Below are 27,680 nucleotides of genomic sequence, written 5' to 3'. Positions count from 1 at the left end.
CACATTCTGTCATATTTATAACAAATTTCATAAAGTTTCTTGTTTCGCAATGAATTTACTCCTGCAGTCCTGCTCCAATATGAATGAATAAATCTAAATTCAAATAAAAATGACGAAACACTATCTTCTGCAGGCATTGTCATTATTGTCAAACCAAAAGGAGAATGGGACTTTGTTGAATTATTATTATTATTTTTTTTACTGGTGATCGAAAGTGGAAACGGTAGTGTGCGTGGATGATGGGTATGTTTATACATGACATGGTATCCGTGACATGTCATCCACCTGACTAAATCCTTTCCTTTCCTTCTTCTTGTGGATCTGACTGGAATCAACTTGGAATGTCATTGCCTGCAATATATCATCCACAATAAACCTTGGCAGTGTTTTGAAGCTCTCAACAGGCAGGATGTTTTCTTCTACATGATATGTTGATATGTGAAAGTCAAGAAGATGGGCGGATCAGAGAGAGGGTTGGGTGAAAACTGAAAAGTATTTGAGAATTCCACTCCAGAAGAATTCTTGCAATGAAATGAATTTACACAGGAGTGATGCCTGGCCTTTCTATAGTACTATAAGACAGAGAATGGATGGAATTCTCGGTAAAATGGAAATTGCCCTGTGATGGTTTGCATGAATTTTTTAAAGGGAAAAGTCAGGGATCGTAACCATTCTTTGATCGATTGTTGAAACATTAATAGTCCAAAATATCCAAATAACAATATCAATGCTGCTGAATGGGGCCATCCGTTTTTTTTCCATTTATCAATTCACATGTATCATTTTATATGTATTATTCGTTTTTAACAGAAATAAATTCAAATCAAATAAAAAAATCAATATACATTCCCAACTTTCATAAATGTTTATGACAGACCATGATGAGGAATATGTCAATGCTGTATCAATCTGTGGGAGTCAAAATATCAATTTTGAGACTTTTGCAGAAAATCACATTGAAAGCCCTACAATATAGCCGTATGGGAAAACTGTGTTTTGTGATTTTGTTTCTGAGGTATGGAATGATTTCAATGCAAGGACTCAAATATTGTGCTAACTTGTGCCAATATTGCATAAAAAGAGCTCTGAACAAGTGCAGTTGAATGTATTCATATAAAGCTGTGCTAAACAAATATATGTTTATTATTATTATTAAAATTGCTTGAAAATATGTACTGTACATGTAGTAAGCCATGCAACAACTGTGTAGAGTATAATAATTGATATACAAATTTGTGGTCAACAAACTGATGAATCTACCCTGCATTGAGTTTAAGATGAGTGATGCGACTGTTCATAACGCACAAATTGAAAGTGCGGTCAGTTGTACATGTATATAGATATTCCAATTTAGCTTTTTGATAAGCTGCTGGCAGGATTAGTCCTACTACATGTAGAGTAGACAAAAACTGTAAGCTACATGTACATATATAATTATGTAGCGTGCTAAAACCAAAAAATAAAGCATTTGAATAGCTCTCTTGCAGCTTCTCCAATTTTTTTTTAAACTAAAGTATTTTGTAGTGTAGGCCCGTATTTAAAGGAATAGGCCTACATTTCTTGGATTTAAAAAAAAGAAACATTGGAATTGGAATAAATATGTACATGTATTGTGTACTGTCATTTTGTGATATGATCCCCAAAAATAGATGGAAAAGAAGTATTATCATTAGGACTTCATCTCTAAACCATGCTATACCGCTTTCATTTTCACTCCAGGTATGATTATCAAGTCCTACTGCATAACTCCACCTTCTGCCTGGTCCCACGAGGGCGCCGTCTTGGGTCGTTCCGTTTCTTGGAATCCCTGCAAGCTGCCTGTATTCCTATGCTACTTAGCAATGGTTGGGAGCTACCATTCTCAGAGGTCATAGACTGGAGTAAAGCTGTTGTCTTTGGCGATGAGAGACTTCTACTTCAGGTAATAACGACATTTGTTGTTATGTGATTCCACGACATTTTCTCCAGCGATAATTGCTCGGCTCAGTGCTGTACATTCCACCCACAAATCTGACTAACTCTAACCCTAGATTTGATACTATCCCTAAACCTAACATAAAACTCTATGGCCCGTATTCTGAAGTCGGGGTTTAACTTAAACTCAGGTTTAAAATTGTGGTTTAAGTATGGATAGCCAATTGTTGAATAAATCACTAACTATAGAGATATCATATTTCAGCTCATTTGGCTCTCAAATCATAATTGTCTAGGAAGTATAAATAGATGTTTGTCTTCACCAATGAATCAGGAAAGAGCACAGTGAACATAAGAAACATACAACTTAATAAAAATTTTGACACTTTTGGCTTCCCATAATTTTAGCATAGAGTTAGACCATGGTTTAAGTTAAACCTGACTTCAGAATACAGGCCACCATCTTAAGATGAAATAAAGCCTGTAGCAATTTTTGCATGAGCAAGTGTTGTGTCACTTGTTAATTTTGGTTCCATACTCCATCTACATGTATCTATACCTATTTCGGACAATAAAATATGGATTTTCATTTTTTTTTCTTTATATACATGTACTGCAGTTACAAATTAGTGTACATATTGCTATTTATTTCTGTACAACCAATATGCAACGGTCTGGGCACTACATGTCAAATTTAAAGCCAGCAGTAATTTCTGTTGTCCAAGAAAGACCAGAAAAATGGTCCTTACTGTATGATCAGGTGGTCTATATGGAAAGGTACCCATACAGGTTTTGATCAAGAAACCTTTAAAAAGAAAAATTAACCTATGGTATTCCATACAGGTGGTTGATTCGTAGGAGGGTCCTTGCTGTGTGAAATTCTGTTTGAATCATCTTGCTTGAATTGTTTACAAAATTATATTTTGTCCAGGTTCCGTCCATCGTAAGGTCCATCACTGCCGAGCAGATCCTGTTGCTGAGGCAACAGACTCAGTTCCTTTGGACCCGCTACTTCTCATCAACGGAGAAGATAGTCCATACTACATTAGAGGTGAGTCTGTCTTCTCTGATGACGCAGTCACACGGACAAAACCCGACTCTAAACGGACCAATGGAATGTCATTGGAAATAATGCAATAGCTTTTGTTAGTTTGTCAGACTGTTTTGTGGGTGTGTACGTGTGACTATAGTGTTAGGCCAACATCTTCCTTACTTTAACTTATACCCCTTTCATAAACCCAATTATGCGGCTAATAGCAGCATAATTTGGTCGTAAAATTGGAGGAGGACCAGAGTTATCCGCATTATTTTGATGCTGCTATTATCCGCATAATAGCAGCATCGGGACAAGATTTTGAGTTTATGAACGCATTTCCAAATAATGCGGATAATTGCCATGGTGCGGTCACAAGGTCACCCTTTTCCAACACAACCGCATCGGAGGGGGCGTGTCCAGTTGTCATGACGATTATCCGCCTTTTTCAGGACGGGCGCTCGTAAAAATAATGCGGCTTATTTTCGGAGTTTGTGAACGCAATTTTTATTTAATTATCCGCATTACTCTTAGGCAGCTAATTGGAGGATGGGTTTATGAAAAGGGTATTAGACCCATGCTTAAACCAACACTCCTTTTATATAGGCTGGTCCAATCCTGATCTCTTGAAATCACTTGGAACAAATTGGCTGGAAGAGATGGTACATAACTGGGCTATTCAGGGATGGGTCAGCCTAACTTGAAGGACATGGGATTCCTGACTTTCGGTGTAAAATGCGCAGTCTAGATATCAGTTGTGACAGACAAACATTTGGTGGCAATAGGCGGTGCTGCACCAGCCCGAGTTTGCTCAACCAACCAACCAAGATTTTAGCCCAATTGGCCCTCTTATACCCTTTTCATAAACCCATCCGCCTAAGGGTAATGCGGATAATTCAATAAAAATTGTGTTGACAAACTCGGAAAATAATCCGCACTATTTTTTACGAGCGCCTTTCCTGAAAAAGGTGGATAATTGTCATGGCAACCACACACACCCCCTCCGATGCGGTTCTGTTGGAAAAGGGTGACCTTGTGACCGCACCATGGCAATTATCCGCATTACTTTGGAAATGCGTTCATAAAGTCAAAATCTGGTCCCGATTCCGCTATTATGCGGATAATTGCAGCATCAAAATAATGCGGATAACTCTGGTCCTCCTCCGATTTTGGGACCAAATTATGCTGATATTAGCCGCATAATTGGGTTTATGAAAGGGGTATTAGTTTTCAGATTACAATATAGGCGTAGGCATAACATAAGACCTTGCATGCCACCATGGAGACTCATTTCATCCCAAATAAAGCAGCAATACAGGTGGATAAAGATATAAAAAGAAATTTGACATGCCAAGTTCTGAAACTAATCAAAAGGATATCCTTAGATCTGAATTTATCACTATTTACATGTTGTTACAGGAGTACATTTCCTTTCCAATCCCCAGTAGCCCTAGTCAAAACAGTGCGTATTTGTTTATGAATGCCATGCATAGGACATACTCCCACAACAAAAGTGATATCTTAAGCCAACAATGCTCTGCATGGGCTCTAGACGAACTTTGACCTTGTAGGAGGAGTTGCATAGTTGAGTGTAAGTGATCTGGGTTGACCTTTGACCTAGCTCCCATTCTTTGTCTGGGGAGGGGTGCGGGATCAAAGTGTAGGGTGTATTTTACAGGGGGGAAAATCAATCGGGGAATCAAGCTAGTATCCCATGTCTATACCAGAGTAACCAGACCATGCACCTACCACAACCATGCCGGTGCTGGTGAAAGGTTTGTATGTTGACGGGTAGGGGTGAAATTTATAGTTTGAAATTGGAGACAATAGGTGGTTTCAGACCGCATCGAAGTTCGTCAGTTCCAGGTATTTTTTTATCTTGAAATTTACCCTATTAATTACAATGAAAAATGTTAATCTAATGGAGATGGGCTGAAGTCAAGAAAAGTGCCCCCTATATTTAAATGTAAGTAGGCCTCTTTGAGTGTACCATGATTTTGACCAATCTACAGAGGCATGAGCATTCATGCCTCTGTAGATTCATGCCTCTCAGTTTATTTTTTTTTGTTCATTCTCAGGTCCCTATTAAAAAAAATGGATTTCCTCATAGAAGCAGACATGAAGTAACGTGTCTGATGATATCATTAATGCCTCAGTAAAAATCGTTCTTAGTTAAAAAAAAATTCTCTTGGAATCTATAATGTATCACATGACCAATGGGGAAGTAGCTCGGACATGAGGTCGCAAAACCAAAACTTGAAAATTCTGTACATGCAACTCTGTCATTAACATAGGCTTAAATCTTTGATGGATTTTCGCTGAATCTTCAATAATTTACTTTCTTTGGTTTCTGTATGAACTTTAATCACCTAAATCAAGGATGAACTTCCCCTTTCACCACGGTGGAGCGCGAACGAAGGACCACAATGGAGTATCATGGCCATCAAAAGATTATCAGTAAAATTTTTAAGCTGTGTATACAATAACAGAAGTCTAGACCTCTCACCTGTTTTTGACCTTTGATTTATTTTAAGTACCTTTGTTTGTATGGTGGTGTGGAATCAGAGGATGAAAAAAATCATGAAGAAATTAAGTTCATAAAATGCTGGGTTTTTAATGCCAATACTATTGTCCCAAAGCTACTTCAATTGGTTTCTTTTCAACGATACGTTTGACTAGGCTTTTATAATAGACCCCTGGATTGCAGGATGCAGTGGTCAAGCTATTGGTCAGTCATTGCTCAGTTACGCTTGAATTGTAAGCAAGGATGACCGCTCCCTGGGAAGGACTGGCATTGGCCTGGCGATACTCAGCTTTAGGTGCTTTTAATCAAATTTCGTAGGCCGTTTACACAAACACAAGAATCACAAATCAAAATGCAAAACGGAATGAAAATTAGATTTTCATTTTCGTACAGCCTTTCATCGTACTTTTCCCCTATTTTTAAGACCACCAACCACATACTACAGATTTGCCGTTTTGACCTAGGATTCTTGGAAGTTACAGAGTGTGTGCAACGCATCCTCAAAATGGAACAAGTCCCATTTTAAAATCATGATCGAGATCCGTGGTTGGTTCAGCCAAATTGCCTTTCAAAATGCATGTTTTTTCAGTGTTTTATGTTGCTTTTAAATGAAATATATACATTGTACATGATTGTGGACTACTTTTGCAACCAACAAAAGAAAAGATTTTTGGTTAAAACTAATCGTTGAAAAAAAGGTGATTCTTGGATGATAAAATGTTGATTAAATGAAGTCTTCTACTTTCTTATGTTTCAGAGAATCCATCCATTTGAAAGGCAAAAAATCAATATTTTATTATTATTTAGGGCTCCTTAAAGCAATCACTCCATAAATCTGCAACATATATTAAAAATTAATATTTCATTATTATTTGGGGCTACTTTAAGCAATCACTCCGTAAATTTGCAACATATTATATTTAAATATATTAAAAATTAATATTTCATTATTTGTTGCTACTTTAAGCAATCACTGCGGAAAGCTGCTACATATTATATTGAACTATATTAAAATTAATATTTAATTATTATTTGGGACTACTTTAAGCAATCACTCGATAAATCTGCAACATTGGATAAGCTTTAACTTTACAATGAATGATGATCTTCTCGGGCTCTTTTTTTTCATTTTGCAGGGTTATTTTCATAATTCTGGGGTTGAAATCACCCAAAGCCCCTCCCCCCATATATTTCTCTCCCTGAATCTATTCCATGTGGATAAAGTATTGGCTTTTTCCAATGATGTCATCTCATATGCCAAAAGGGAATGTCTCTATGGTTTGCCTTAAGGGCGTGTGGCCTGTGAGAATTCCCGAACTGAGGCAGACATAATGGAGAGTGTGAACTAGTTTATCATTCATAGGACTTTCAAGTTTACCGTCATTTTGGCTATTTACACCAAGTTGAGCCATGTGGAAGACTCAAGTTACTCTGTGCACCAAAGTTCTATGTACTGCTTGTACTTTAATCTTATGGTTATTAAGGGAACTTGGTGTCTAGTAGCTAGAAATGGGTGTAGCTCATTTAAATATTCAAATTTTAGTTGCTTCAGACAGAGAATGGGACAAAAAATGGCAGAAAAATGGCTAGACTTGCATTTAAGAGGCATTTCCATGAGAAAATTTTAAGCTTTACATTGAACTTTTCCAAGAAATATAAAAAAAAAGCATTCTGTACAATACAATTCACTCTAAATATATGCTTTGTCATAGAAGCGAGTTAATACTATCAGGGTTGAGCGATTAGGTGTACGTAAGCCTAGGTATGGTGTGGAAAACTCCTTGATCAAATGAAGCCAATTGAGATTCATGAATAGCAAATTGTGCATGATATACTTCAGCGCGTATTCTCATGAATAGTAGAATATGGCACCAAACTCCTTTTGATAGGAAACTATGGGCATGCAGACATTGATACAAAGGGGTGCCTCTTATCTGGCTAAATTTTGAATTCAGGCCCTACTGATTTACATGTAATTTCAGGTCGATGAGAAGACCCTTTTTTATATACAAAAGGGCTTATCTTAGGTGATTTTAGGATCTCTGCTCTGATCAATTCTTATGTGAACTTGCATTAATTTGAAGGATGTGAAGTGAAAATATTAATACAATTTGTAATGATTCATATTATGTTACTTGGAGTACAGATCAATATCAAATAATATATTAAATCCATATGTTTCTACATTTGTTATGTTTTTTTCATAAACAGCTGGGGAGTTTTTCATGAAAGAAATGTTGGATGTTTTATCCGACAAGTGCTGTTTAATCTGACAGTTACCATAGTAACAGTGCTTCTCAGCCAATCATAATCAAGGAGAGATGTCAGATCTGACAACTTGTAGGACTTGGAATTTTTTTTTGATGATATGCTCCCCAGTTCTCCCAATCCATACTAAGGTGATAGTGTAAGGAGTACTTTTTTTATCCATGATACACTTTCCAATAACATTGCAATATTATTTTTCTTCCATTCTCACTGTATGTTCATTCCCCAAAATGCAATTTAAAACAATTTTTTGACAATATGTTCTTTTTGGGGGTCTCATTCGAATAAGAGTTGTCAGTTTCTTGTGATTCTAACTTCAGGGGCGTATTTAAGGAAACCCAGAGAACAAGCCAGTTTGTAGTTCCTTTCTGCGCGTGATCAAAAGATTCTACGCATGATCAGAAGAAGGTCATTTGTACTAAAGTGACATGGTGCTTTAAAATCTAATGAGATAAGCACCAACTTTGATGTCTTGATTATTTATATATTCTTTTGAATAGTGGTTTTCATTTACATCCACAAAACACAACAATGTGTCCACGAACACTGGTATTTCACAGTTTGCCAAGCACATTGTGCAACATGCTATGATATGCATTCAAATAGCAATGCACCAAATACCTTCATAAAGTGTTCATTGGTGTGCTATTCTAGTCACCTGGTCTTTTCAATTTCTTCATCCTGCTATGTAAGGCAAGCTTACGTAATATCTTGCTTTGAAATCCGCCTATCATAATGAAAGAAATGAAAGGTAATTCGATCAAAATTGTCAATGGGTAACTACGAACTGGTCTATTGCTCTGGTCTAAATTCCACGCACTAATGGAATGGCCAACCTCAACTCTGGGTTTGACCAAGGAGGTTTCAAATGAGATGGAGAAACAGCAAATAAAATCCCTTTGAACAAGATTAAAAAACCGCCAGCAGAAAGTATGTCAGGCATGCACTTTGCTCAACATCTCTTGCAATTGTGTAGACAAATGATTCCGCATGACTCTGCAGCTATAGGTCATATATAAAGGGAAATATGCTATTGTGATGATAATTACTTTTTCGCCGCATCAGGGCTCCGTAACACAAAGGTTTGCGATGGATTGCAAATATGAAAGAACCGCACTGATTGGTCCCTGGTCAGTATTTTGAACCAAATGCGCATGTATCGTAGATATTGATTGGTCATTTCATTTAGCGATTGATCACTATTCTTTGTGTTACGGAGCCCTGGTCTGGTTATATGTGTAGTACATAATTCGGAGGCATGTAAAAATAAACTATGCAATATGTCCTGAAATATGACTCAAATTTCCTCGACTGGGTATGTGTGGGCACTCATCTGAATGAATAGCAATATTCCATCGACCACATTTGAAATTTTCATTTGCCGCAAACGATCGGAAAAGTTTTAAAATCTGGTTTCAGTAAAGGTTAAATTCTTACTTTTTCCACTAATTCGTCCCTGTTTTCACGAAGTGACGGATGTGCGCGCAACTTTTTAAAAGCCAGTTTTGAGTAAATCGCTTGCAAAGGTTTAGACCTCAATCTCAACCTCTTTAATGTATGCAGGGTGAATAAATATCATATTTTCGTAGAGGGCATATTCTAGACAATCTTCGATTCCAATCATTTGCATTTTCCTTTAGTATTTAAGAAGATAATGAGCTATAAACAGAACCAGATTTTCGTGAAAGAAATATTACGGGACACGCTTAGATTTATTTTCACGAAGTGACGGATAGTGCTCCGCGCGCATAACCGTCACTTCGTGAAAACCCGAAATTCAAGGACGCGCTTCAATTTTGTTTTTACGAAGTGACGGGAAGAGGTTCCGCCTTAGTCCCACGTATAGCCTTGTGGATGCAATTCCATACATAGGTTTTAGATATACACAAACTCTTTATTTGCTATTGCAAACAAAATTAATCCTAAATGTGAGATTAATAGGGCCTGCAGCTTCCGCTAATAAGTACAAAAAATAACTTCTAATACTGTTTCCTTTTTTTCACGTAATAAAAGGGAAGCCCAATAGACACACGTTTTAAATTCTTAGGCCTATTTTATTTCAATATCATATTCATTTTTGATAGATGAACACTGAAATACGAAAGCTTTGTATAACAGGTCATGAAAAATGTGACTACAATTTAGTCGAATTGTCTTTTGTCTTTGTAAATTTATAAAGAGTTTAATTATATACCCTTTGTGTGCTCTGACTCCGTTTGGAAATTGAAAATTCAACATTATAAACTTTTGTTAGTTTATTAACCTCCCCACCCCCTTCATAAAATGAAATCCCGATTGAGTGTCTCTTAAATGTTGTGTATTAATTCTTTGTTAAGGCCGAGTTAGTGATTCAACAATATTCTTTGAGACTAATACCTCGAAAATTGTACTCAACTAAATGTGGACCTAACTTGTCAAAGGCAACAAGAATTGGTAAATTATGACTAATTGCTACCCCCCCCCAAAAAAAAATATATACATTTCATAAAATTTGAATATACTGTTATGCAAAAATATATTTATTTGTATATCATACCTTGCTAAACACAATCAGTATAATCCTAGTCTGGGAATGCCACATTTAGAAATACAGAATTGCTATCAAGTACCCAATTCTACATTCAAAACATTCCAATGACAAATTAATAAACTTTCAATTACAAGAATACTGGAATATAATCAATGCTAGTGGTGCAGGAAAGTTGTATTCTCTAATGTATATTTGTATTAACATACACATATACAAGTATAATGGCCTATTTCTTTTCCATCAAAATAGAAGTAACATAGTCAACATTACTTATTACATTCACTACTCTTTGGAATTTTTTAATGAAAAGAATGTCATAATTAAATCAGTCGACACAATTGCCTTGAGAGTTATTTCATGTTTTTACACACTGTCAAGGACTAAAAAGTCCAATAGTACAAAAAGCTTATCTTTACCGAAGGAAACATGCAAACCTTTGAATAAACAATTATAAACTATGATGGTCAAAGAAAGAAATATAATTTTAAATCAATAATTTAACGTCATATCAAACAGGATAATTTTTTTAACAAATTTATAATCAAAATCCCAAACGACAGCGACAAAAGCAAAAAAAAAATGCAATGATAAAAAATACGAATGACTAAGTAGATTTGTATTTTTTCCATCATTCTCAAGTCATTGGCTAAATAACATTCATCAATACATTTTCCAATAAAAATTATGTAAAGAGTTGGGGGATTAAATTGAATGAGCTCTCAAACTATTGTACAGGAAAGGGGGATATCAAGCTTAAAATAAAAAGCAAAAAATAACTAAAATCAGCTTAAGAATTCTCACACCCCTGATAAACCAATAAAACATTACCTCATGGAAGGGGGGGGGGGTGTCTGTATTAACACATTTGGCTTTTGAAAATGAATTCACAAAAACCTAATATGATTTTCACCCCTACATCCTTACTAGTAATATATCATGCAGCTATCGAGTTTCACAATGCATGTCAGTCTAAATTGTATGATTGTTATTATTAAAGAATATGAAGTATTAACACATTTAAGCACAATACAGCTAATAACATTCAGTTTTATTTTAAATGTAGAAATATGCAGTATTTCTGTTTTTTAGATAGCACCAAGCAAAATGAAAACATGCGAAACAAATGAATGAAAAAGGGTAATTATTCTGCATCCATATGTGGACGATGTGTATAAGCAATTTTAACATGAAGTATAGCAGATAAGTGACTATTCTGAACTTTATATTTGACTGTATATATAAAATATTTTTAAAGGAGTTCATAATCATATCACTATAAGAGCAGAGACTTATAGTTCAAGCAGTATAGTTTCTTTATATAATACACTGCTCTAAAAATGAAACCAGATTTGAAAGTCCTATCAAAATTGAAACTAAACTTATGTTGAAGTCAAAATCTCAAGAAAATTAAAATTGGTATCAGTTACCCAGCTGGAAAAAGAAAAAGTTAGATGAGAGCACTGAACCTGAAAGGCCACGAGGTAGAGCCAACTCCTTCACATTTTCACAAGTGTAGACAGAGTTTCATCATCAGAATTGAGTAAGAGTTCTCAGAAGATGTTTCTAGTTTGGTTACTTCAATAGTTCAAAACCAGGGCACACTGTAAAATCCAGTCACTACCAATTCCACTGTCATGTCACCAAATCAGATCATATCTGCGATGTTCAGGGAATCATCAATGACCCATCTGACAAGCGTGTCGGCCCCTGGATCTAACCTATGTGTGTGGAATGAAATAATGTACAAATTATCTGTTTGTTTTCAAAGTTTTTTGTCAATCCAATATCAAGTTTGTAGAATAGATAGCAGACTCAATATTTTAAATTGCCCTTACCAAACATAAACCTCCCCAGTCAGTATGGTACAAGTATATACTTTATACACTCTATTTACTACTGATAATTACAGCAAATATTTCAATTAGATGTTTCCAATTTATAAGAAAGTTTCAGCTGAAAATATGATCACATGTCAAATTTGTAATGCTCTATGGCAGTACACCAAGCATCTGTTAAAATGAGAATAATGTTCTTTTACAACTTAGAAATACATGTATATCTGCTAAATTATAACGTATTCCAAAATTAATATTTTCTGATTATAACTTTGAATCAACGTAGTTTTATAGCTTCATTGTTTACTAGATTTGCAATTGAAATTAATTTTGGTAGTGAGTGAAAATCAATGAATTGCTTATACTGACAGGATGTCATATGAGTTTATAACACTATGAAAATTCTCACCTGGAATTGTATCTGACCATCAGCATTGTTAAATAGCAAGTGTACCAGTTCCAGGACTTCTCTCATTTGTTCTCTGAAACATCGCTTATTGTATATACTGCATCTGAAAAAAAATGAAAATATCTTCATCATCATGATTATGATCAAATCCGAGGTGCAGTTATTTATGTAGATTCTGTAAAACGTTATAGAGATAAGGGCGAGGAAGTGGCCACCAAACAACAAAGTATAAAGCTCTATCTACATTAGATGTAGACTGAGTCTGGACTTGAGATGATTTATTTAAAACATAAATCCCCAGTAATCTTCAGTTTAACTAAGGACTCAACTTATTTGCCCACATAGGTTGGCCACTAACTTCACCAAATTAATTCATGATCTCAGCATTCATATTGTTATTTATAGACCCCCCCCCCCGGGGGTATCTTTCCATTACTTTTTTAAAGTATGTAATTACATGATGAGTTCACTATAGCAAAGCAGACAATAAAATCTATGTATTCATTTGTGATTTTTAATGGAAATTTATTGCAAATACTATTCATATGGCCTGGGAACTTGTGAAGACAAGTTAGAACTTAACGAGTACGAGTTAACACAATGGCAATGCATGTAAATTAGACTAGATCTAGGCCTAAACTAATGCCCCTATATACGATTATTTCACCAAATCCTCAGCCTTCATTAAATCTATTTAGTCTTGATAAATGTTATAAAATATTTTAACCCTTATGGTTTGACTAAGTTTACATTCAAGTTCGATTGAGTGACAAAAAAGTACACGCAATACTCCGTTCAATTTTCACTGACACGAAAATAAATATGTGGGGCAATGTATGTAGAGATTGGACGTTATTTTAAGGATTTTTGCTATCAGAGACGTTTAAAAAGGGTTGAAATCACTCGAAATGACTTAAAAGGCTGCATTACATTTATTTCATTTCCTACATTTACAAAAAACTCACCATTTCATGGTCTTCGGCTGTTCCAAACTGTAAATATTTGCCTTCCGTCACTTCGTGAAAAAACTCTTTGAGTGCAAAGCGTATTCGTTTGTTTTCACGTATTGGCGGCTGCTTTATCCGTCACTTCGTGAAAACAAGAAATCCTTTTACCCGGTATTTTCTTGAATGTCATGTCGTCATAGCAACGTAATTAGACATTTTTGTGATCTGAAACTTTTTGAGGTTCAAGATATAAGTCATAGATGTCCAAAAATGCAAAAAACTCAAAATTGAAAAAAGTGAAAATTTTCCTCTTATCCGTCACTTCGTGAAAACAGGGACGAATTAAAGGTAAATTGATAAAATCTGGGCATGTGTCTCAGCGTAATAGTGCTTGGTTATTGATGTCTTGTCATGCGTACAAATTTCTGTTTGTGTATTAATATAAAAGATGGAAAATTGATCCAAATGGATATTCGTAAAATTCACTCCTCGGATTTCTTCACTGAAACCTGTGGCTTCGTAGGCGGACATCAAAAAGGTCTTAACCATGTTAACTGCCGTTCTTTCTTTTGTGCTTCTTTAGAAAATGAACATCTGCTTGAATAAATTTGTTGCATGTTGGAACTCCAGTCATAGAAACTTCTTGGTTTGACTCTATACCCTACCACAAACCTAACCCTTGACCTAGCATAAACCATATTGCTACCCTAACCCTATATTTTAGACGAAATTAAGCCCAGAGCAATTGTTGCAGCCTCGCAGGAGCAATTGTTTTTTTTTTCACTTGTATGGTACACCTACACCTATGCTTTCCCATTTATATATGTTTAAGAAAAGAGGAAAAAACACATTTTGGGGGATGTGAAGACAGAGAAGAGGGCAATGACTCATCGAGCTAGGCGAGATTGGCTGCCTAATTTGTGTTGAGGAAAAGACTGTTTTAAAAGTGGAGAAGAAAACTCATTTTGAATAGTGAACAGTGACTAGTCATTCTAATGGATAAAACATGATGAATGATCTCATAACCTACCTCTACCTCTAACCAATATTGAAATTTTGTCACTCTCGCTCTGGCCTAGCGGTGGAGATAGACACCGTTCTCACTCCTCTCCCAAAACTAGTTGAGTGGAAACTGGTGATTTGTAATGAGAACAGTCGAAACGGTCTTGGAAGCAATCTTCCAAACCGGTTCAGAAAACCACTTCGCTGCGATTTAGTTTTGAAGATCGCTTTGCGTCGTTAAACTGGTTTTAGCGTAAATTAGGACACAACCACATTGTATGTGAATGCCTATGCTGTGGTTTCCAATTTTACGCGAAACATGTCACCCCCGCTGAGAGTGTTCATACCGTTACGAACAAGGCCATGTGAAGTGGTTTCGAAAACCACTTTCGGCTGATCAAGTGGAAACGCTAGCAAAGCGATCTTCCAAACTGGTTTTCTGAACCGATTTCCAGTAAACTAGTTTTAGAGAGTATAATGAGAACGGCGTTTTACTCACACTTGGAAATAAGCACATATAATTAGGAACATACATGTAGGCCTATTGCTAATGTGTGAACCTAATGAAACTATATTATTTTGCATGGTCATCTAATCTATATTTCAAGTCTACCCCAACAAAAAAAGTTTATGAATTGAGAAAAATCAAACAATCGTAATGCTGAATTGTCATCCAAATTGGATGATGAATAAGAAAAAATTATGGCGGCATTAAAATTTTCACAACACAGTTACATCTATATGCACAACACAGCTGATTTGGAAATGAGAGAGTCAATGGTGGATCATAAACTCAATAATCAAATTTTGTTTTATATGATATATATATAAATCTTAAATTTTGCAGATATGATAAGTTATTCATTGAATCAGAAATTGCAACAATAGCAGTTCTAAATGTTCAGTAAAAGAAATCAAACTTTGTTTCACACCATAAACTAAAGAAAAACCAATTTCATCTCCCCATCAAATGCATACTGATCACAATGTGTAGAGCGTAAAGTAAACCCTCTGAAATTGCTTTGTAAAAATAAGCAAAGTTACATTAAAATATTTTCTTTTTTTCATCATTTCACTTCCAATTACCGGTAAACTTTGAGAACTAAAATATATGCCTTTCTGATTTTCCTCTATGTGTTCTGGGGGGTGTTTCACAAAGATTTAAGTATGACTTATACCCCTTTCATAAACCCATCCTTCAATTATCCGCCTAAGAGTAATGCAGATAATTCAATAAAAATTGCGTTCACAAACTCCGAAAATAATCCACACTTTTTTTAAGTGCCCGACCTGAAAAAGGGGGATAATTGTCATGGCAACTGCACACGCCCCCTCCGATGGGGTTGCGTTTGAAAAGGGTGACCTTGTGACCGCCATCGGCAATTATCTGCATTACTTTGGAAATTCATTCATGATTAACTAAAAATCTGCTCCCGATGCTGCTATTATGCGGATAATAGCAGCATCGAAATAATACAGATAACTCTGGTCCTCCTCCGATTTTACGACCAAATTATGCGGCTATTATCCGCATAATGGGGTTTATGAAAGGGGTATTATATGCTTTTCACACTGTACTTTTTGTCCTAAATTGGTGGGGCTAGGGGGGGTCTTAGCCCCACCAATTTCCCGGGGTTAAGCTTAGCCCACTTCGTTTTCACACTACGTTTTAGCAAAGTGGGCTAGCACGGTAAATAGTACCGTACTATCTGGCCCTGCAAAAAAGCAGGGTTAGCCGGCTTATTGTGGTGCTAGCGCCACAATTACGGTGCTAAGAGACGCAGTGTGCAAACGAAACAGGGCTAAGGAAAGTGGGGCTAAGCATTAACCAATCACAGAAGTCGAATTGCACGTTAATCATGCTCTGTATGGTAAAGTCATCAGTATTCATGAGCTGAGGGATAGTCCGGGGTTAAGGCATTAACCACGGTTGAGCAGATAGTATGGGGTTAAAAAAGACAGTGTGAATCGAAAAAAAGATAGTATGGGGTTAAGAAAGACAGTGTGAATCGAAAAAAAGATAGTATGGGATTAAGAAAGACAGTGTGAATAAAAAAAAGATAGTATGGGGTTAAGAAATACAGTGTGAATCGAAAAAAAGATAGTATGGGGTTAAGGATAGTCCGGGGTTAAGGATAGTATGGGGTTAAGGAAATGCAATGTGAAAAGCATATTAGAGTCGCACTTAAATACCGAGTTGCGTACGGTATGAAAGGCTTGACCGCATTAGTCAGATCGTGTCATGAGGACGTGCACTACTGCGTATCTATCAATACAATCGCGCGATGCATATCATGTATGCTTCAGCATTTAAGTGCGACTTAAGTCATACTTATATCTTTGTGAAACACCTCCCAGGTTTCTAAAATTCTACATTTACTGATTTGCCTCTGCTTGTTGATATTAGCCTTAAAAATATATCATTCACAATATCACTATTGGTACGGAGTACAATATTGTCTTAATGATCTTATAACCTGGGCTAGTCTGAATGTGTTGTACAAAGCTACTTACAGGAGGATAACTGGCTTTTATGTAAGCCGATAAAGCTGCAGATCATTGATATGGTAATCCTCAAACTTTGGCCTAAAAAAGATTAAACTGTATATTCTGAAGCTATAGTAATTAATCTGCTTGATCAAGGAAGAAGTAGCAGTGTGACTGTGTATTTATTACCTTTAATATAAGTTATGTGCAAAGAGAGATTGTATTTATATAATGTACCAGTTAATTTGGAATCATGTTCAGATACACATGTAGGCCTACATAAATCATTGTAATGACATTAATTTTACATTGAAAATACGTTTCACATTATCTCCGTATGTCTTCAATTCGATTTTTGGGGGGGATTTTTTACATTAGGTTTATCCTTGTGCCTTTGACATTTTAAAGAATTAGTCAATCAATTTGATTTAGCTACCTAATACCTATTCATTTTTGTCTCACCTGCGAAGCAGAGTGAGACTATAGGCGCCGCTTTTCCGACGGCGGCGGCGGCGTCAACATCAAATCTTAACCTGAGGTTAAGTTTTTGAAATGACGTCATAACTTAGAAAGTATATGGACCTAGTTAATAAAACTTGGCCATAAGGTTAATCAAGTATTACTGAACATCCTATTAGAGTTTCATGTCACATGACCAAGGTCAAAGGTCATTTAGGGTCAATGAAGTTAGACCATGTTGGAGGAATCAACATCGAAATCTTAACCTGAGGTTAAGTTTTTGAAATGTCATCATAACTTAGAAAATATATGGACCTAGTTCATGAAACTTGGACATAAGGTTAATCAAGTATCACTGAACATCCTGCATGAGTTTTACGTCACATGACCAAGGTCAAAGGTCATTTAGGGTCAATGAACTTTGGCCGAATTGGGGATATCTGTTGAATTCCCATCATAACTTTGAAAGTTTATGGATCTGATTCATGAAACTTGGACATAATAGTAATCAAGCATCACTGAACATTTTGTGCAAGTTTCAGGTCTAATGATTAAGGTCAAAGGTCATTTAGGGTCAATGAACTTTGGCCGAATCGGGGGTATCTGTTGAATTACCATCATAACTTTGAAAGTTTATTGGTCTAGTTCATTAAACTTGTACATTAGAGTAATCAAGTATCACTGAACATCCTGTGCGCGTTTCAGGTCATATGACCAAGGTCAAAGGTCAATGAACTTTCTCCGAATTGGATGTATCTGTTGAATTACCATCATAACTGAAAGTTTATGGATCTGATCCATGAAACTTGTACATATAAAGAGTAATCAAGTATCACTGAACATCCTGTGCGAGTTTCAGGTCACATGATCAAGGTCAAAGGTCATGTAAGGTCAGTGAACTTTGGCAATGTTGGGTTTTTTTGTTGAATAACCATCATAAGTTTATTGGTCTAGTTCATAAAAAGTGGACATAAGAGTAACCATGTATCACTGAACATCTTGTGCGAGTTAGAGTAGTATTCAAAGTCAGCACTGCTGCTATATTGAACCGCGTGATGCAGGTGAGACAGCCAGAGGCATTCCACTTGTTATATTTAACTTATTTATGTAGTTATTCATACATTCATCCATCCACCCACCCATCCATCCATCCGTCATTTTATTGGTATTTTAATATGTATAGGCCCTATTTTTTAAGGGGTTTAATATCAGGATGTAACACTTCCAAAGGTCATGATGTAGTTGCTCTAAAGCAAGTCTCATTCAAGTCTCATATTCAAAACCAAGAAGAAAAGATGAACATTGATGAAATTAATTGGAAACAGCTGTTTCCATCACGAGGTCATCTTTAGTTTTATTTGTCTGTGTGTGTGTGTTTATGAGGCCATTCTCATTAAGCTTTCTAAAACTAGTTTACTGGAAGCCGATTCAAGAAACCAGTTTGGAAGATCGCTTTGCTAGCGTTCCCACTTGATCACACGAAAGTGGTTTTCAAAATCACTTTACGTGAAGCGCTCTTATTGCAATGGAAACGCTCTCATTGGGGTGACACGTTTCGCACAAAATGCAAAATGCATGGTCATTTTACACCTGTCGTGTGGAGTAGCGCGCTCAAAATGTGCGAAGATCGCTTCCCGAAGAACGGTTGTGTCCTCACGCTAAAACCAGTTTAACGAGGCAAAGCGATCTTGAAAACTACATTGCGAGGTGGCTTTCCAAACTGGTTTGGAAGATCGCTTCCAAGACTGCTTTGACCGTTCTCACTACACGTTAAACTAGTTTCCACTAAACTATTTTCCAGAAAACTGGAACAAATTTATTGCTGTACATTCGCGTGGCCAAATTATTTCCAAACACCCCCTAAGCAAGTTTTTCTTTGTGTGCAAAATAACCCCATAAACAATTTTTGTGGGCTTTATTGACACATTTTGGCCCCTAAACAAGTTGCTGCCAGAATATGACCCCGGGGAAAAAGCTTGGGGAATAAAATAATACTTTAAACTTGGTTGGCTAGTCTTTAAAAAAGATTTGGAAAAAAAATCCCTAAATACGATTGACCCTGCGATTGACCATTGACCAGTCTTTCAAAACTACCCTTTTTTTTGAAAATTTGTGTTTTTGATACCCTTTAAGTGCACGGGCGGTCCACGTCCAAAACTGAAAAAAACCCCACCCTTTTCAACACGTTTTTTTGTCACGGGACCGGGGTGTGTACAGCAATATATTTGACTGGCCCCCAGGGGTTGAAATGAAGGGATTCTTTATTGGAAGGCTTCTTAGTACATTCTCATTGAAGTAGTGGTTTAGTCATGTAAGGAACATGTGATACAACAACAACAAGTATACTGGGTCATGTGTGTGTAGACAGGTTTTCTAGTCTTCTGTTCCTATTCAGTTTGTGGTAGACTGGCGTAACCTCAAAGACATCTCCTTATAGGACCGAATCCCACCACTGTGACCTTTGAGCAGAATGTTGCCCAGTTACCAAAGTAACTGTACTCATTTAATGAGTGATCCTTTCCCCACCTCCGTCTTTATCAAGCCCATAGAGGAAGCCTGTAAATAGTGATTAATGCTCAAAGTATCGAAAGTGCTAAAAAGGGGCACATTCGCTCGCGGAGGCATAATCCAGTATGTCAAAGAGAGATTAAAATGATTGGTTATTTAAAACCTTGACTTTGCTATTATTGCTACTACTGCTGTAGTGCTATGTTCTCGGGGTTTGGTTTAGAGCTTTTTTTTTGCTAGATATGTTTGTCTCTATGCATCGCTGATGTTCTATTCTTGTGTGCTAAATCAGATTCTTGCGATCCTTCTGACTTTCATCAGCTACAGCTGAAACTTGATTTTGTAGATAAAAAGGCCTGTCTTCAACAAGCATCGACATCAGGGGAAAAATTCACAGGGCTCTGGGGCCGATTTTGCACCTGATAATTAAAAAGAGCACTGGAAAATGAAAAAAGAGCCATGGAAAAATTATTAAAAAAAGAGCCCTTGAAAAATCCCCGTTCCCTAAAACGTTAAAGCTCATCCATTGTTAACGATTTCAGCAGGAGGTTGTGAATTAAGTAGCCCCCAAAAATGAACAAAAAATAATAATCACCTAAAATTCTGAGTGCAGTCTACAATTTTTCAAGGATTTAGTTTCTTGGTAAGATGGAGAGTATACATCAGTTCACTTCTTGCATTGAGGCAGGAAAATTTTGGGGTATCTACAATTATTCAACATGTCTGTAGTCATGTGCAAAGCCGAGTGCAACTTGGGAACATTTATTAAAAATCCCCTCCTGATCCTCATTTGTTCCCACAAAAAAACTAGTATTCAATTTGTTTTTAGGATATGGCAGTAATTAGATCACTCTGTGAAATATCTCAAGAAAGTGGTTTTGTTTGCCATTTCAAGTGGCAGTTTGATATCAACAGTGATGCAACTATTTATAGTAAATAAAATTCACTTAAATATTGTCTGATAAGGAACTGCACTTCAAGCCTCTTGAAGTGCTTCCTGAAGATGAGCATATTCAATATCAATACTTTCTGTTTATTGCTCAATTCTTAATTTCCCATCTTATATTTCTTTTGATCATGAGATTAATTGCGTGGGAAAAAAATGAGGAACAGGAGTTTCTGTAGTTTGTGTTAAATCAAAAGACATATACACAATAATGATTGATCATATTACAAATGGGATAATAAGATACATGTAGATGATATATAGGCCTGATATATGAAGTACAAATAATCAGAATACAGGGGCCAGCTATCGTAAGCAAAATTCTTGACTGACTAGCAGTTATGACAAAATACAAAGTAATTTGAATATGTTATTATAATGCAGCAGAATCTCCAAAAGAATGAGTAAACAATGTATGTACATATTGTAAGATGTGAGCAATCACTAGGTATTATAAGAAATTGACTCAATTCTATACCGTAAATAAGCGAATGTATTGTGTGTTTAACTGGGAACTGGGAAGAATTTTTTGTGGGGAGGGGGGGGGGTGGTAGGGGTGGTCTATTACTTAACCTTTTAAGGGTTTTTGTTATGTATCAGGGGTACTTTTGCACAGCAGTCACAATTGGTGATAAATGCTGTTGCATATTGTCAGCAAAAGGTTACATTTTGGAATTCAATTTTAATGCAGATGAATTAAATCTACCTTTACTCTTCTTTCACTAATTATACCTATAGATTATCAAGGAGAGGGTACAGAAACACCTTGCTAGGCAGGACTATATCTGGAACACCAACCCTGGAGCGTTGTCCGTCTTCAGCGAGTATTCGTCCAGTTTACAAGCATTCCCATTCTACACCCTGGCTCTTGGAGCAACCCCATCCGACAAGTTTTCTGCTCTAGTCTTGGTACAGACCCCACCTATCTCGATATCGGCTCCGCTCATGAAGCTACTCGTCAATGTAGGCATGTCTGCATATGCCCATCAGGTACGCATGCCCCCAACTTTTCTTTTATAGTGATAGTATTCCTGGTGGCTGGAATAATTATACTTTGTTCTTTCATAGCATATTCAAAACTTCCAAAGGACTTGGATATTATTGTCCTGGCTTTGGCCCGGCAAGCCTTGCACAGGAGCACAAGCGTTTCAAAGAATAAATTTGTGCCAGGTACCTGTTTACCTTTCCTGGGTTGAGTGCAGCACAATGGTGAAAATGACTGCTGCGGTTGGAATTTGTTGTGTTGACATTCTGTCATTCATTATTTGTGCTGACATGCAATTAATTATGCAATTCTGACCGCTCGGGGGTTGAATAAAAAAAGCTAGGAAATCCCGAAACATTCTGGAAAATAGGTATGACTTGCTTTCATATAATAAGTTTGTTATTATTAGTTGATAACCAGAGATTAAGGTTATATAAGTATATGCCCAGGTCATTGAAAATTCTCTCTCTTTTTTATGTAGATTGTGGTGTTATGGCAGGTAGATAGACCCCTCCCACCGAAGTCAAGATGGCCAAAGCTACAAGTCCCTCTTACAGTCATTGAGACAGATCTCAAGGTAAGATTGAAATAGAGCTAAGAAGGCTCAGAACTTGATGATGATGTTGATAGTGTTGGTGATAATGATGATGATGACGACGATGATGATGATGATGATGACGATGATGATGATGATGATGATGATGATGGTGATGATGATGATGATGATGGTGATGGTGATGATGATGGTGGTGAAGATGATGATGATGGTGGTGATGATGACGATGGTGCTGCTGCTGCTGCTGCTGATGATGATGATGAAGATGAAGATGATGATGATGATGATGATGATGATGATGATGATGGGGATGGTGGTAATGATGATGACGGGGATGGTGGTAATGATGATGATGATGATGGGGATGGTGGTAATGATGATGATGGGGATGGTGGTAATGATGATGATGATGATGAAGATGATGATGATGATGATGATGATGATCATGATGATGAAGATGATGATGATGATGGGGATGGTGGTAATGATGATGATCATGATGATGATGATGGGGATGGTGGTAATGATGATGATCATGATGATGAAGATGATGATGATGATGGGGATGGTGGTAATGATGATGATGATGATGAAGATGATGATGATGATGAGGATGGTGGTAATGATGATGATGATTATGTTGTTGGTGATATTGTTTATGATGATGATGCTGCTGCTATTTCTGCTGATGAGTTAACTTTTCTTTGTGTTCTGCTGGGAATGGCAGTATTGGTCAAAGTGATTGATTAGAAACAAATAAGATTCCTAATTGTGCCATGTTAATCAGTAGTTGGGTCAGGGATAACTTCAAACCATTTGATAATGAATACAGTGTCACCTTTCATAGCATGCATAAAATTACAGTATCAAAACAGAAAAGTGCATTTGATGAGGGTACTTATCTAATTTCCTTACATTTCCTTAATTTCCTTTGTATTTCCTTACAGTCTCTGAGCAGTCGATTCTCTCCTAACTCTGTGATTGAGATGGATTCTATTCTAAGCTTGGATGAAGATGCTCAATTAACTACAGATGAGGTTAGTTATTCATGGAAAGATATTAAGACAGTAGTGACACTGGGAGTTGTTTTTAATTCATGACCTGTGCATTTCAAGTCAAGTTTATACCATTGGTTTATGCATGAATCAGCCAAATCAACTATTAAAGTGTGAGGTAATTTCATAAAACTTGTTAGAATAACAAATTTGCAAAAACAGTTTAACCCTAAAAAAGACGGGGTAGTGGCTGATTCAGCTCCCCCCCCCCTCCCGAGTCTTATTAGGGTTAAAGCTGCTGAATTTAATTGATTTGGTTGGCTGATAGTAAACTTGTTATAGAAATCATGCATTTTTTTTTTAGGTCTTTATGAAACAGGACCATGGTATGTTGATGCCAGTCTTCTTTTGATGCAGTGATGGTCCCTGACCTATGATACTTTTACATCTTGATTAGAATATTTTGATGATTGGATAATGAGTATATGATTTAGTATGTATGAACTCTATCAAATATTGTCTTCAGGGAAGTGTTTCATCAACATTTTTGTCCGACTAGTTGTCAGATCTGACAACTTTCCTTGATTCTGATTGGCTGAAAGGGACTGTTACTATGGTAACTGTCGGATAAAATGTCCGACAAGTCCTTTCATGAAATGCTTCTCTGATGGTGGAATAAAAATTGATTTGAACAGTGAACAGTAAAATGAGTCATTAATGATCACTCAAATTTGACCACAAAAGTGAATAATCAAACACATTTATAACAAATCTATGCAAAACATTTTAAAGTTTTGAAATCAGTAAATAAAAAATATATAAGACCCAGCATGTTGGTTTAATAACATGCTTAGTTTGATAATTCATCAGCAATTACACAATTTCTTCTAGAATGTTTTGTCACATTTTCTTATTCATACATGCATGCACTTGGGTCATTTTTTTATAGGATTCGGAACTAAATCATTTTAGAATTGTTACCACAACTGGCATTTATCTTGAAACTCTATTATTTCCTTTGTCTTCCAGGTTGATTTTGCCTTCTCAGTGTGGCAGACGTTCCCGAGCAGAATAGTAGGTTACCCCGCCAGAAACCATTACTGGGACCAAGCTAAAAGTCGTTGGGGTTACTCATCAAAGTGGACCAATGAGTACTCCATGGTGCTCACTGGAGCAGCATTTTATCACAGGTACACCTTCTCAATACCCCCTCCATCCGATAGGCCCCCTCTCATTTTCACCCCCTGCCCCTTCTTTTCTCTCCATGGCACCCACTAGAACAGTATTTTATTTTGGTTCTTTTTTTTCTTATCATTTTTATGTTTCTTTTATTCGTGGAGGGCTACATTGTAAAACAGTTTTTAACTGAACTGGACTACCTCCATTGTTCTTTTTATTATTTTTTTTTATTAAATAAAACATTAATAAATTACCTTCCTCAAATAGGGCCCTCTTTTTATACCCCCCTTCTCTCTCTCTTTTTCCATGACACCCACTGGAGCAATATTTTTTTTCATTGGTAGGTGCTCTTTCATCCCCCCAACAGGTAGACCCTCTCTCTGTACCCACCCCCCTTCTTTTTCCATGACACCCAGTGGAACAGTTTTTTATCATTGGTAGGTGCTTTTTCACCCCCCCCCCCCCCTCGTTAGGCCCTCTTTCCTTTCCCCTCTCTCCTTCTCCATGGCACCCACTGGAACAGTATTTTTTTTATTGGTAGGTGTCCTTTCATTAACCCCCCCCACAGGTAGCCCTCTCTCTGAACCCCCTTTCTTTTTCCATGACACCCATTGGAACAGCATTTCACTATCAGGGGCTGCTATCTGAATGCCCCTTTAATTTACCCCAAACATATCTGCTCAAGGTCAAGTCTTGTTGGAACACAGAAATCTGTTTGACTTTATACAAGAGGTGAATAACGCATGTTTTGGATAGTCTGGTCTGAGAAATATCACTTGGGAGGGTATTTGACTTACTGCACATCATTTTACATGTGCCTGTTGTAATGTTAATTTTCTTCAATTTTCTTTCCAGGTTTTTTATCTTGCTCATAATCCATTACTATAATGCAGCTGCTTATGTATGAGTTTAGTTATCTTGTTTACAATACACTAACACAACAATATCATGTGTTTTGTCACCGCAGGTACTATCATTATCTGTTCACCCATATACTGCCTTCACCGCTGCGTGTCCACGTGGATCGCACCAACAACTGCGACGATATTCTCATGAACTTCTTGGTAGCCAGTGTGACCAAGCTACCCCCCATCAAGGTCACACAGCGTAAACAATATCGCGAGACCATGCTGACGTCGTCCACCTCGGCGTTGGCGGCGCGCTGGCTCTCGGCGGAACACTTCCAGCAGCGTCAGGAGTGCCTCAATCTCTTCTCCACCACAATGGGGACCATGCCGTTGGTCAGGTCCCAGATGCGCCTCGACCCAGTCCTCTATAAAGACCCCGTCTCGAACATGAGAAAACGTTACCGCAAAATCGAGGTCGTGGACCCCAAACCAAGGACGTGAGAATGAATGAATGATGAAAAATTGTTTGAAATTGCCCCACCGACGTGTAGCAAGATGTTTGTAGATGAGAGTACTAGAATGATGATATACGGTGCCCCCATCATTGGATTTCAGACATGTGGTTTTCCGCACCAAATCATGGCGTGATCAAAGAGTACTACATTAAAGTCTACTAATGGGATCAAGAAAGGTCACACTGCCCTCATTTCTTCTTCCATCTCCTCTACTTCTTCTCGTGACGCAAGTCATTAAACCAGTTAGAACCTACAAGGAAACCTGGCATTGAAATGCGGAATGTCTTGTTCAAGATGTTGGTGCAGTTCAAGTCATCTGATGGAAGCTGGCTGATGTCATGGTAAACAGGATCCTGTCCTTGGCCAAGGGGCTATCAGCAGAGAATATCCTGATATCTTTAGGATGTTGGTACAAGATGTTCAGCAGAAGTGTCCATCAGCAGCGCAAAGCTTTGTAAGACCAGTCAGAAGGCCCCAAAAGCAAAGAAGCCAAAGAAGCCGCAAGAAGATCATGCGTTTCGTTTGCTTCCCTCCAACTACCGAGCCTTGTGGCTGTCCGCAGGATCTTAAAAGCACCAGTAACTAGGAATTCACTCTGTGGATACGTTCTTATTTAAGAATCCTTCATGAATGAGAGTTATACTTCAGTAATATTTCATGCCAAAATATGTTTATGTATTGATCAGCATTGGACAATTTGCGAATATGAGATCGTTTTTATGAAAAGTGTTCAGATATAAACTCCTTCGAGCAGAGATATTTTTTTGAAAACCAGATGTAATCTATTATTCATGAGGTATTATTATGAAAATATTGAAAATATTGTGTGTGTTAGATTTTAAAAGAAGGTCTTGCTTTTTTTGTACAAAAGACAGAACATATGAATGAAAGTGAGACTAGATTTTCTATATTTTTCTTGAGATAAGAGAAGAAATAGATTAGAGATTTAGATTTTAGTTGGGGCATGCTGGAAACATGTGTACATTAAAAGTGTGTTGGAGCAAGAGAGAGAGAGTTAAACGTTTGTCCATGATTTATGTGGTCTTAAGTATTTTAAGGTTTTCTTTTTCTGTAGTATACAAATAACATAATGCTCAGAGTGCGTGCATTTAAGGTACATTTGCATGGCAAAGGTATTATTAAAACAGCGATATTTACACTTAACTGCCACTGGCACTACTCAAATTTATTCTCATAATATTTTATACAATGAGTCTAAAATGATGCAGTCTGTAACCAATTATTTATATTGATATTTGTGAAGAGTATAAAAATCTAGTTATATATCTCATAGATTGACCATTCTTCTGAGTAAAAACAATTAAACATTGATTTTAATGATTTATGTTCATGCCTGTCACAGAATATTGAAATGCTATTAATACCTCTTGAGTTATTCATTAATTTTTGTTTCAGGAATGATTTCAGAGCAACTCGTGATTACAGAATTTTGTTCCAATTTTGTTCATTTCTTGTCCTTTGATATCAGTTGCTTTTTGTTGTTAATTTTGTACATTTTTCTGTGAATCTGTCTGTTTTAGCTCATCCGTCGTGAAGGTTCCGATGAGCTTATGCCGCGGCATGGCATCCGTTATCTGTCGTCTGTCCACAATATCAAATTGCTTTTAAGTACTATATCAATTCTGTTTGCTTTATATGATAGCACTAGGTGGCGGATTAAAAACTTTTACACAGAATTTTGACACTCATGAAATATGCTGATTTATGCACATTTTTTCA

At 36.8% G+C, this 27,680-nt stretch overlaps 1 protein-coding gene and 1 long non-coding RNA gene across 2 annotated transcripts; one reads left to right on the top strand and one right to left on the bottom strand.

The window, feature by feature from the left end:
* Positions 1–1,653: 1,653 nt before the first annotated feature.
* Positions 1,654–27,479, top strand: LOC121419556 (exostosin-1-like). The gene is made up of 7 exons (XM_041614012.1): positions 1,654–1,921; positions 2,846–2,965; positions 21,601–21,852; positions 22,329–22,424; positions 23,351–23,440; positions 24,428–24,588; positions 25,545–27,479. The coding sequence occupies exons 1-7, from the start codon at positions 1,691–1,693 to the stop codon at positions 25,924–25,926; spliced, it is 1,332 nt and encodes a 443-aa protein (XP_041469946.1). The 5' UTR covers positions 1,654–1,690; the 3' UTR covers positions 25,927–27,479.
* LOC121419562 lies at positions 11,465–13,798 on the bottom strand. Its single transcript, XR_005970613.1, has 3 exons — positions 13,479–13,798; positions 12,514–12,616; positions 11,465–11,987 (listed from the first exon to the last, which is right to left on the bottom strand). It is a non-coding gene; the product is annotated as an uncharacterized LOC121419562 (long non-coding RNA).
* Positions 27,480–27,680: the final 201 nt, after the last annotated feature.

This window comes from Lytechinus variegatus, chromosome 1 (assembly GCF_018143015.1).
Source record: "Lytechinus variegatus isolate NC3 chromosome 1, Lvar_3.0, whole genome shotgun sequence".
Taxonomy (NCBI): Eukaryota; Metazoa; Echinodermata; class Echinoidea; order Temnopleuroida; family Toxopneustidae; genus Lytechinus; species Lytechinus variegatus.
Note: the sequence above shows the minus strand (reverse complement) of the source record. Positions and strands in the feature narration are given on the sequence as shown.

Bases quoted from the DNA above. Each gene is read 5' to 3' on its own strand.
- LOC121419556 (XM_041614012.1), top strand. From the start codon at position 1,691: ATGCTATACCGCTTTCATTTTCACTCCAGGTATGATTATCAAGTCCTA. The intron at 21,853-22,328 runs GTACGCATGCCC...TTTTTTATGTAG, and splicing joins TGTCTGCATATGCCCATCAG to ATTGTGGTGTTATGGCAGGT. The intron at 22,425-23,350 runs GTAAGATTGAAA...ATTTCCTTACAG, and splicing joins TCATTGAGACAGATCTCAAG to TCTCTGAGCAGTCGATTCTC.